Raw genomic sequence first — 12,677 nt, forward strand, 5'->3', positions numbered from 1 at the left:
TTTGTTTATAAAAAATAATTAATTATTAATAAACAATTACTGATGTTTAGTTCACTAGATCGATTCAGTAGATCAATATCTGCAATTTAAAAAAAAAATCGTTAAAATCCTTGCTTTCTTGCGGCAGTTATAAACGATTTCATCAAAAGTTGTTATTAAGAGAGGAAAAAAGAAGCGTTCGTACTCAAAAAGAAAAAAATTCATTATTCGAAAAATTCGCATTTCTGAGCAAAAAGAAAAAATACGTGTCTCCTTAGATTGTTCAAGGAACAATCCCTGTGAGTTTTATCGCAAACTTAAATTCACTTTCCGCCGGCCTGGCTGATTTGAGATGGAATGAGCCGTATATCTATGTGAATAAATCATGGACTAAATGAAGAAAGCTGATGGTTATTATGCATGATTATTTCATATTATGCATACTTCCCATCTTTTATAGATACCAAATGTCTTGGCAAGTTTCGCACCCAGCTTTTAAACCACCAAAAATATAAATTTGTATATGAGAATCAAGCTGTGTTTCATGTGTGGATGAGTCCAAGCATTACCATCCCTTCATACGTAGAGAAATCACACATAGCAAGGTGTTTCATTAATCTGTAGGCTCATTCAGTAATGAATTCTATTTACTTCATCATTCTCAGTTTTTCATTCAGGTATTTACCACCTTGCTTTGTGAAATCAATTTTTTTTTAATGATTGTAGATTGAAAAAATATAAGCCACACTACCAGATAAAAGGAAAAAGAATGAAATCCTACTTGTAAATATTTCATGATTAAAAATTTAAATGATTTCACAGTTACACAGCTCTGCCCTATACGAAGGTGACATTTTTTTCGAGAAAAGAAAACGCCATTAATAAAAATCCAATCGTTGTATGTTCGTGTTTGTGAACATTCGTTCGCAGATCTTAAGAACTGTCAAAAATCCACATAAAAAGCTCTAGAAATGCTCAAGAAAAATTTATTTACCCAAATTTTTATAAGCAGTATGGATTTCTAATACGGTTTTCTAAACTTTTTTGTGAACAATAAGCACAAGGCGACCCACCTTTTCAACAGAAATATATGCCCGATCCATTATTTCGCGAGGAAAGAGTGAGACAGCAGACTGTGAACTATAAGATGTCAAAATTCCACAGACACTACTATTCACACACACGAAAAAATGGCAATTCTTTTCTGAGACGCTTTCTTAAGAGATCCGTACTTAGCTTCATACATTAAAATAAGCAAAATATGCATGGTTGTTAAAATTAAGTTTGGAAACCCTGAGCAAGCAATTCCAAGCATAAGCTTAAAATTTTCGGCCCTGGTGTTAAGTTTTAACAACTTTCCGAAAATTTAAAAAAAGTTAAATTTTTTATGTTTGATTTTAACCTTGACTATCTTTTGGAGGAATGAATTAATGGAAAATCATACAATACTTTTTTTACAGCCTTCAACTTAAAAACCTTCAAAAATATATATCGCTCATTCCGATACATTGAAATAAAAATGAGTTATAAGAGTTGAAAATTGAAAAAAATTCCTGTGTTATTTGTAAGGAAAATATAAATTCGCGATCTCTAAATCTTAATATTAAGGTCAGCGCTTTCGAGAGGCATTTTTTCACTGGCCCGAAAATATTTCAAAAGAAATTTTGAAAAAAATATAGTATTTTTTTATTAGTCTAATGTAAATTCTTATATTATCGAAGAATCTATAAAGCAAGATATTTTTGAAAAATTTTATAGGTTATATCGTTACCTTAATATATGTAGAAACCCTATATCAAACATTTTGGTTTCTTTACGGACTAGTTACACAACTTTATAAAAACTGAAGTTCTTTTTTCATTACACTGGTTTTAAATAAACACAGCAACAATTTTTTTAATGTACATAGTAGTTGATTTGAAATTTGATTAAGCCTTTAGTGAGTATACTACCGACCATTGTACTGAGCTGAATTTCGAAAGAAAATTAGTTAGAGCCTTTCTATATTAAGGTAACGATATGTACAAATATATATAAAATATGTTTTTATATCATACAAAATAAAATTTTAATTCATTTTGTATTTTTAAGGTTTGGTATAGGTCGATTTACCACCATTGAAGAGGTGGATTACACCGCTGACAAATGTATCAAGCATGTAGAACGTTTGCGCGAAATGTCTCCGTTGTGGGAAATGGTACAAGAAGGCATTGACCTAAAAAATATTCAGTGGTCGCAACACTAGTTTTATTATACTGCAATTATTGTGTCAGAGGAGCCGTATTGTACCTATAATTGTGTATGTGAGTGACCTCAACTTAGTGATGGCAATTACAAATGTGGAACGTTTGTGCTAATTTTGTATTGGAAATTTGTAAAACATGTTGCGTACGGGGCGATGACGCTTTATTTTTCGTAATTTATCAGATTGTATAGCAAAGCAATTAATACTAAATATATACAAACAAATAAAATACTTGAAACGTACTTAATACCTATATATGTATGTATAGTAGGGATGTGCGATTAATCGATTAAATAATTTTTTAATTAATCATGATCCTGGTTTATCAAAAAACGTGATTAATCAGATTATGATTAATCAGATCCTGAGTAATTTTGTTACTCATAAAAATTTAATTGATCTGAGTAACTTCGCTCATAGCTTTGGAGTTTGCTTTCAAAGTACGTAAATTCTTTCTTTTATAATATAAAACAATTTTTTTCTTATTAACAAAAGTAGAATTCCAAACGAGCACCTTACTATGTTGCTCATTGAAGTGAAAAAAATATACATTTGTGTATGTGTATACTTTTTTCTATAAACAAGTTTCTGATTAAACAGTTTTCTGATTAATAAAATTAATTAGATTCTGATTAATTAAAATGTAATTAATCGAGAAATTAATCACTTTGATTAATCAAAGTTTTTATCAGGTTTCGATTAATCGCACATCCCTAGTATATAGAATTTTGTTTAAATATTCGCTGCAAGCAAGACATAATGGACACTGTTCAATGAACAGCTGGTAGCAGTAGAGCAGCTGATTAAATTGTTTTCAAATTATTTCGTTTCTAAATTGTACTTCTCGGACTAAATCTAGAAAAACTGTCGAATAATTAAAATGCGCGCAAAGTGAGTACGGGATCGATTTCAAGTAAAATGTGGTGAAAAAATTGTACGTTCGGATTGCATACTGGATCAGACCTATTTACAATAGTTCTGTTTTTTACGCGACAGTTTGTAAAAGTTCGTAATTGTATCGAATTTCCATATTTTCATTTTCGTAAGCAAAAACTTGCAAAGAGGACATTGAGAGGGCGAAATGACAGTTGATTTTGACGGCAAGTTGAAAGTTTTTACTGGATACATTTTAGTTATGTTCGCCGAGCAAAAAATTTGTACGAATTTGTACGCACTATCATAATCTTTGTTCAAATCGTGTTCGTTCAGACCAAAAGACTATCCATCATTCAAAAATTTATTGCGCAAAGGGCAGTCCTCAAGTTTAAAGGAGCACTCGCTACCCAATGAACTTGCCGAACAAATGTCGGCTGCAGCGGACGCGATGTACTCAAAACGTCGCCACAAAGGACGAAAAAGGCGCCAACCCAAACGGCTTGAGTATTGAGACTGCGTGTTTGGATGCCGAGATGGTCAACTTGTGCTCGGTGCCTAATAACTAGTATGTCCAAATACATACCAACGGACGATGAGGAACTTCTTTCTGCGCTCGTCCCAGCCGGAGGAAGCAAGCAGTGTGACCGCGGGCTTGTGAAAAATTGTAGCAGAGGAGAGACTTAAAATGTATCACTTTTTTTATTTTAAGTATCAAAGTATCAATATGGAATAAATCCTATAATTTTTTTGAAGAACCATTTTCCAAAACAATATAACATTTATTGATTGCAAAAGGTACACGTATCAGTTGTACTTGGTACTAGTATAATAATAATCCCAAAAATGTCTTACATGTGAGCGAAAATGTCTCAAGTTGTACTAGTATTATAATAACGAAAATGTCTTACATGTGAGTGAAAATCTCTCAAGTGGGCCACCCAAAATTGGACGGTCAAGATTTTTTAAACAAATCACTTTATTCGGTTTACAACCATAAAAAAAAAATATAATTTGAACAATTTTACAAAATTCGAATTTTTACAAGAGTTACTGTTATTAACTTTTTTTTGGTGAATTCAGTAATTATTTATTATCTACTGATTCATAGCATGTAGCTTGCTGGTTTTTTGATGATAATAGTTAATTAGGCACGCTTTAGCCTGATTGTTTAAATTAAAAAAAAAAAAACATTATTTTGTACAACATTTTTAATTTTTACAAAAAATTTGTATAAACAAATGGAAATATTTATTACTTCTCGATCAGATGTTTTAATCGATTACGTTGAATATCAATTCTTATTCTATAATACATTATTAAAAAAAAACACGGAAACTTGCATGCAGTCAAAAGTTATAAATTTGTTTCCCTTGCCTCGTGGTGAGCTCGTGTTATGTAAATCCAAATAATTATACAGGGTGGCGACGAATAACTGTACCCCAGTTTTGTTTTAATAAAAGTGTCCTTTATAGGTTTTGCAAAAAAAGTATTTTATTGTTAATTTTGTACATATTTAATTTTCATTTTATTAATTAGTTTTAAGATTTTAATCTTTGTTTGCATTTGCCAGCAGTGTAAACTTTGGAAGATAAGTACATGCGGCGGCAAGAAAGTCTTTTTCAGGTGTATTTTTTCTCAAACTTTGTATAAAAAAGACAAAAAAAGATATATTGTATAGGGTTGGTCGAGTGAATGGCCGTCCTAGTCATCAGTTCCAAGTCTATTATATTGCTGAGCATGAGACCTTATGTTGGACAAGAGGGGAGTATAAATAAATTTGTATTCTATGAATCTACTTCTTTTTCTTATTAACTCTTGTCTTTACAATGTTTTGAATTACTGTTTTGACCGAAGCAGAAAATATTTTACAAGCAAGTCTAGTATCAAACGGAGTGAAAAAATGGTATTGTCGGGTGTTAGTAACAGTTTTTGCCATATCATATCATTTTTAGGGCCTCATCATGTTGCACAAAAATCAAATTCAATCATTTTAAACAAGTCTTGCCCATTCATACAAAAGTTTTGGAGTAGTTATAAATTTATTTTGTAAACTCGACCGAAAAGCGAGTCGTTTCACTGTACCACCGATTCCGTCACATGCACCTTTACCATGTGAAGTGGCAAAAAAAATTCCATTCCGCGTTGACTCCAAAATCTTTGTGCATTGATAAATTATCAAATTAAATTTGTTCTTATATTGCAAGCCAGCGCCGTCCGAAAAATATGATTTTTTTTTTTTTACATTTCCTGAGCCAATTTTTTTTTCCAAATGCGCAATTAATTTAGAATTGAAAACAACCATGCCTATTACGGTATCCGACGGATGCCATCCGCACGGATCTAATCCGATTCGCACTGTCATAACAAGCGAATGAGAATGATTAGATTCATGTGAATGGCATCCCTCGGAAACAGACCTATTCCTGCCCGACAGATACCAGTCGCACGAATCTAATCCTTCGCACTCGCTTATTCCGACAGTGCGAATCTGATTAGATCCTTGCGGATGGCATCCGTCGGTTACCATAATAGGCATGAACATAAACTAAGAATTTCGAGCCCACGCGCTGAGCAGCCAGCGAGCGAGTAAGCAAACGAGGGCAGCGCAAGAGTAGAGTGGCAAGCAAACAGGGACCTCATACGCGCGTCGTTGCGAGCGAGGCACTCATTTGCAGCAGCAGACGAGCGAAGCTACACTCTAAAATCTTTTTGTTTAAATTTGCGCATATTAAGATAGGTAACCGGTTTCCTCTCTTAATGAATGCAAATTTAAACACTGCTTGCTTACTTTTACTTATATGTGTGGCGTAGAACAAATTTCAAATTTGTTTTTTGAGTTTTAAACATTTATTGTTCACATTTTCACTGTTTACACATCAAATGTTTAAAATTTCCTCTAAAAAATTTTCGTTTAAATTTACGCATATAAAGAGAGGTAACCAGTTTCCTCTCCTAGTGTGTGCAAAATTAAACAATGTCTGTTTACTTTTACATATCAAATTTGTCACGTAGCGCACACAAGGTGTGGATTTTGGGGCTAAATTTATTATGATATTAGAAATTTTGAAAGAAAAAATTTTCTTTTCCATTTCTTGGGCGTCATTTTGTAAGAATTTTTCTTTTTTTCTTGAGAGCTCTTTAGAGTTCAACTGCGAATGAAAACATTGTCCTAAAAATATGCAATGCATACTCACTTACTGTTGCTTTTTACACTTTACAGCCTAAAAAAGTTTACCTCTGATATGTACCAGAGAGCAGCTTTGGGTATGATCGAGCCTTTTTGACCACCCTCACTAAAAATCGAGCACAAGCGAACGCCACACTCGGCCACTATGTGTTCGATCGAGATGCACACCCGAGAGCTGCTTTGGTTACGAACGAGTCTGTTCGATTACCCTCGCTATAAATTGAGCACAAGCGAACACCACACTCGGACACCCGCAGCTAACCCGAAAATTTGTGTAACAATGAAACGGACACCCGAACATTGCGATAAAATGCAGGACAACAACCAAATTTACGCTGAAGGTAACTGGCGCCAATATGTTCCAACAAAGCATACGCAAGTGTTGTTGCTTTGTGCTTGTGCATACGCAATGAAAAAAATTAGAAGCGAAGTTTGTGCATCTATTTCGTATAGTTTCGCGTGGAATGCTGTGTGTGTATATATTAGAACACACAGCCTAAAACTATGTAGGTACATAAATACTTTTACAAAAAATAAATGTGCACCGAGTGCATAGGGCTTGGGCATTGCCGATCTACACACATTTAATACCTACATGGATGTAGGCGCCGTGATGTCGCATTTTGTCTGAGCAAAAATATAAGAAATGGTAAAATGTACACTTAAACAAACTATAATATTGAAATAAGGATTTTTTACCCTAGGAAAGAAGCATTTTAAAATGCAAATTTTAATATTTGTAGATATGAGCGTATCGACCTTAACAGAAAACCCAATTAAAAATCAGAGGCGAATACGGAGAATAAAACCGTATTTAAGTGTGTAATTTTTTACAATATATGTATGTATGTACAAAAAAATGAGACTACTGCGCTGCCGATCACAAACTACACTAATGCCGATTTTGTTTCTACCGAAAAATGCAACCTTCTCTTTGTCTACGCACAAACACTAAGAAGAGCGCGATGAGGAGGCAACATTTCTTGTAGAAACGAAAACGCCATAAACCAATCAAGAAAATTTTGTGCACACTCGGGTTGAAACTCGAACACCCGGGTATATTGAGCTGCAAAGCACCCGAACCCAATCAAGTATGTATGAAAAGCAATCGGGTGTTGTTACCAACATGTTCGTCTTGAGCTCAGTCGCTAACGAACAATACTTCTGCTCGTATACAGAGAACGATGCAAAACGGGTTTTGTTAGATGCTCGGGTATACACGAAAATTATGCACCCGCTGCAGATGTCTGATATGTACTTAATAAGCATTCGAAGATTTAATTTGCTAACTTCGAATTCGTTCCACCAAAATGAGCTACATGATAAAAATACAAGTTCTGTTAAATTTTCGTTATTCGAATTATTAAAAAATGAGAAACCAGAAATCGACGAAAATTAATAAAAAAGTGTAAAAATTTCGTGAAATTATTTAATTTATTGATATTAAAATTCTTTTGTAAAATTTTGTATTACTTTTGAAAGTTGAGTGCATCTTTACCCGTAATTTTGTCATGATTAAATGATCGGATCTAAACCAAATTATGGGACGACCCTTAAGGTACCATCTTTCCGGTAAAAAAAATAATTATTGGAATCGGTTCACGCGGTGCAAAGTTATGCGGTGGAATAAATAAAAGAATTAAAAATACTCCGAAGAATTGATAGCCTCCCCTTTTTTGAAGCCGGTTACAAATGTCTGAGCCTTTGTAAATTTTATGTAAATAAAATGCAATTGATGATACTTTAAAAAGTTTATTTATTTATTTCATACTGTAAATAAAACTTTCATAAATGTATTTTAAATAGCGAATTTTCAGTATTTGCTGATGATATATGTTTAGAAGTATAAACCCTTTCCCCCCAAAAATATATTCCTGCGTGCGCCCCTGGCACTTAGTATTTATTATTTGTAAAAAATATATTTTTACTTTCAAAATGTTTGTAATTTTAAACATTTCATGTGTATATTTTAAACAACTCATGTTCAAAATCAAATCTTGAACATCTTGTGCGTATACTTGAACAGATTCTGGTTGAAAAATAAACACTTTTCAGTAGTAGTTTTACATGCACTTTTTAGAGTGTAGTAGATAAGCAAGGCATATGAGTACGGTGACCATATTAACCAACGTAAAATAAAGGAAATTTTTTTCAAAATGATTAGGAAATACGTACATAAAACTTGTATGATAGAAGTACCTTACCCATATCGTAATTTAAATCAAATATTTACCAGTTAATTAACCGATTCCGAAAAATGACGCCAAATCCTTTTCACCACTTCGCCATCCTTTGCTGCCAAAATGCGTTTACCATACTTCATACTGCACGCCGAAGTCGACACACAGTGATTCAAAATTGGAATTAAATGTTCATAATTCACCTGAGCCTTCATTTTTCAACCAATTTTTACTAAGGGCGTGTGTGAATCGGTAACAAAGTTCTATGGGCAGACCTGTTGAATAATATTTTTACTATGGTGAGACAGTTTTGCCAATCTGCTGTGTAAAATGAAGTCTTTTTTGACAGCAGTAAATTTTTGATAACCGCAGGTTTATGCGGAATAAAATATTACAAATTGAAGTGAAATTAATATTTTAAGAAAACATCTACCATCGTTGATTGCAATTCATCAATTTAAGCTTTTATTTAATTACACACGTCAATCTTTGCGATTGTCAAAAATTTCTATGCATTGCCAATTGCTTATGAGCTACTGAAATTTTATTCACCTCATAGCTGTCAAAAATTTCCTCGCCGCGAACTTTGTTACCGATTCAGAAAGAAAGTTGCAACAATTTTATTTTTTTTCAATTACAAGTTTTTATTTTTTAACCGACCTNCGTAAAAAATTTCACTAGCCTCATGAGCTACTGAAATTGTATTCACCTCATAGTTGTCAATAATTTATTTGGCGCGAACTTTTTACCGATTTACACACGCTCATAATAAAAAATTTCCAACTTTATGAAAAAAACTATAAAAATTAATTCTGCAATGTTTCACCGAAATTTCAAACTTTTTACTTAAATAGAATCTTAAAAAAAAAAATTTGTTTGCAGTTTTGTAATTCAATAAAATTGCATGGCTAATGCATCTAGGATCAAAAAAGANAATTTTTTCGTTTTGGGCGAACCATACAATTGTTTTCAAATAGTTTTTGTTATGTAACATTTATTAACTGGAACCGGAGAATATATTTCCTCGAAATTGCTACTTTTTCTGCATTTTCCATTAAAAAATTTAATACAATAAAATAAAAATTCACAAATCAGGCTCAACTGGTATCTTGCAAATATCGTAAGCTTACACAAAAAAAAATATATATAAGATTAAGTGAACAATTAAAGCTCCAGTGAATTACGAACACTAAATGCTTGTTTTGAACCACTGTGCAGCAGAGGGTTTATTGTTCTCTTTCAGAGGAACTGGANAGGAAATACGTACATAAAACTTGTATGATAGAAGTACCTTACCCATATCGTAATTTAAATCAAATATTTACCAGTTAATTAACCGATTCCGAAAAATGACGCCAAATCCTTTTCACCACTTCGCCATCCTTTGCTGCCAAAATGCGTTTACCATACTTCATACTGCACGCCGAAGTCGACACACAGTGATTCAAAATTGGAATTAAATGTTCATAATTCACCTGAGCCTTCATTTTTCAACCAATTTTTACTAAGGGCGTGTGTGAATCGGTAACAAAGTTCTATGGGCAGACCTGTTGAATAATATTTTTACTATGGTGAGACAGTTTTGCCAATCTGCTGTGTAAAATGAAGTCTTTTTTGACAGCAGTAAATTTTTGATAACCGCAGGTTTATGCGGAATAAAATATTACAAATTGAAGTGAAATTAATATTTTAAGAACACATCTACCATCGTTGATTGCAATTCATCAATTTAAGCTTTTATTTAACGAAAAATTACACACATCAACAATCTTTGCGATTGTCAAAATTTTCTATGCATTCGTAAAAAATTTCACTAGCCTCATGAGCTACTGAAATTGTATTCACCTCATAGTTGTCAAATATTTATTCGGCGCGAACTTTGTTGCTCTAAGAACCAAAAAAAAAAAGCATTTATTTTGGTGAACATTTCAAACATTTTTTTGTGCAATTTTTTCGTTTTGGGCGAACCATACAATTGTTTTCAAATAGTTTTTGTTATGTAACATTTATTAACTGGAACCGGAGAATATATTTCCTCGAAATTGCTACTTTTTCTGCATTTTCCATTAAAAAATTTAATACAATAAAATAAAAATTCACAAATCAGGCTCAACTGGTATCTTGCAAATATCGTAAGCTTACACAAAAAAAAATATATATAAGATTAAGTGAACAATTAAAGCTCCAGTGAATTACGAACACTAAATGCTTGTTTTGAACCACTGTGCAGCAGAGGGTTTATTGTTCTCTTTCAGAGGAACTGGAAACTCAGCATGCTACACGACCCTGGGCACAACTTTCCCTGTGTTTTATAGATTGTACAAAGATTACCGATTAAATAGAAACCCTTAAGTGGGGTACGAAACAAACTGGCGAGGGTTTTCATTATATTTTATAAGGGACATTTTTTTTTTTCATATTCTGGTTTAAAAATTTACATCTGAAACATGCAGAGCTGGTTTAAAGGACAGTTTAAGAAGTAAAGGACAAAAAAAATATATAAACGACAGGGGGTTAAAATAAGGGACGAATGGTCACCGTACATATGAGGCAAGCAGATTATACAGGCAAACAGACTTGCAACAGCTGACGACCGACGCACGCGATCTTTCTGTTTTGTGTTGGCGTGAGCGTTGCCAAATTTGGGCTATGTGGACGGCTGCATTGAAATTCAACGCCAACGCAACGTCAAAGTTTTAGATATTTTCCCATATCTCCATATACATATACATTCATATATACATACATATGTACATATGTCCTTCAACAACAATCCACAAATACATTTTCACCAAGGATTATATTTAGTTCAAGTATACAGCACAACTGCTACAAGTAGCAAACTATTTTGGGGGTGTTAAAAAGTGCATAGTTGTTTTTTGTTTCTTTAGCACAAACGTTTGTACTATCCTCTTTACTTATTTTTCTCTGTAAAGACACAATACATGCATATGTACATACATAAATACATACATACATACATATATAAATATGCTTATGGGGAAAGAATCGGCCGATGCCGATGTCGATTCCATAAAAAATTACAAATAAATATATTAATTCATAAAATCAGTTCATTTCACGGAGTTAAAAAAAAACAAAAGAAAAAAAAAAAATTTTTTTTGTAATTTCCTTTTGGTCCTTTAAACCCGTCACAGCCTCTTTTATTGACTCACACACCTCTTTCTGCACACCGATTTCCTGTACAAACATATCGTTAGTATAGCTATTTTGCTTTTTTGGCTCGCCTTGCGGAGTGTTGCGTTTTTTTTTCGTTGGCGGCTGATACGGAGTAACTTCCTCAAGTTCTTCAATAGTGCTATCGAGTATATCATTCTCTGCTGTGGAATTATCTGCAGGTGACTTTGTCACATGACTTGAAAGGCCAAACTTGAGTGTATTTGATACACCCTCCACAGATTCCTTCATCCCAACTAACTCGTATATGGCTTCTTCAGTAGGCGACAATTTTTGTTCCATGTTGGGTCCTCCACCAGTTCCTTTGCTGGCTTTTAGATTTTGGGCCGCCTTTCGCCGTACGTATTTTTTTTGATCAGCCCAAACCTGAAATATGTATTGCACTTTTAATTCTTATACCCTCAAGTAGCTTATCATCATTACCTTTTTCCATTCGCACACATTTTTCATTGGTGGCCCTGCTGAGTTTAAATCCTCTTCCACCTGGCGCCAAAACTTGTTAACATCGTCCTTCTGGCCTTTAAAAAAACCGCGCGCAATGTCTGGGTGCGCTTGCATGCGACTTAAAAGCAGCTCGATCTGATGTTTATTGGTTGTTTTTGACCTGGGTGTAATAATAATGTTATTAGTAATCATTTTAATAAAAGTAAATAATAATAAATATTCCATTTATTATGCAAAAATTTAATTACTTACATTTTTGATAAGGACTCTCTTTAAATTTCTTAGCGGAAAAATTCTCCAGAAATGTCAACACAATCTCCCTTTTTTTCACATTCGTAATAGCTACTTTTTACGCGAGAAACAAATTCCCATTTTCGAAGTTTATTTGGAATTGGAGGAAAAGGAAAAGAGAAAAAAATCCCCGACATATGCCATTCAGAATAGGAGGAAAGGGAAAAGAGAAAAAATTCCCCGAGAGTTGTCATTCAGAATCGGGCTGATAATTTCATTTCGTTTTGTACTAAAATACCCTCTTTTGCACTCAATGCATAAGAACTTATATGCTAGG

At 33.3% G+C, this 12,677-nt stretch overlaps 1 protein-coding gene and 1 long non-coding RNA gene across 3 annotated transcripts in view; one reads left to right on the forward strand and one right to left on the reverse strand.

The window, feature by feature from the left end:
* The window catches only part of LOC108361291 (uncharacterized), a 19,891-nt gene extending 8,581 nt beyond the window's left edge, over positions 1–11,310 (reverse strand). The window contains exons 1-3 of the long non-coding RNA XR_001847270.1: positions 11,192–11,310; positions 9,731–9,740; positions 2,823–2,828 (exon numbers count right to left, since the gene is read on the reverse strand). This is a non-coding gene — a long non-coding RNA (uncharacterized LOC108361291). The remainder of the gene's footprint in view (positions 1–2,822; positions 2,829–9,730; positions 9,741–11,191) is intronic.
* LOC108361289 (probable cysteine desulfurase, mitochondrial) overlaps positions 1–12,677 on the forward strand; it is an 86,670-nt gene that overhangs the window by 53,698 nt on the left and 20,295 nt on the right. Inside the window, exon 6 of one of the 2 annotated variants that reach the window (XM_017613890.1) lies at positions 2,071–2,577. The exons of the other annotated variant lie outside the window; for it this stretch is intronic. Coding sequence (XP_017469379.1) covers positions 2,071–2,224 — 154 coding nt within the window. The 3' untranslated portion in view covers positions 2,225–2,577. Of the gene's footprint in view, positions 1–2,070; positions 2,578–12,677 lie in introns of those variants that run through there. 2 annotated transcript variants of the gene reach the window in all.

Source organism: Rhagoletis zephyria, unplaced genomic scaffold (genome assembly GCF_001687245.7).
Source record: "Rhagoletis zephyria isolate East Lansing unplaced genomic scaffold, Rhagoletis_zephyria_1.1 Rzeph_scaffold_00730, whole genome shotgun sequence".
NCBI lineage: Eukaryota > Metazoa > Arthropoda > Insecta > Diptera > Tephritidae > Rhagoletis > Rhagoletis zephyria.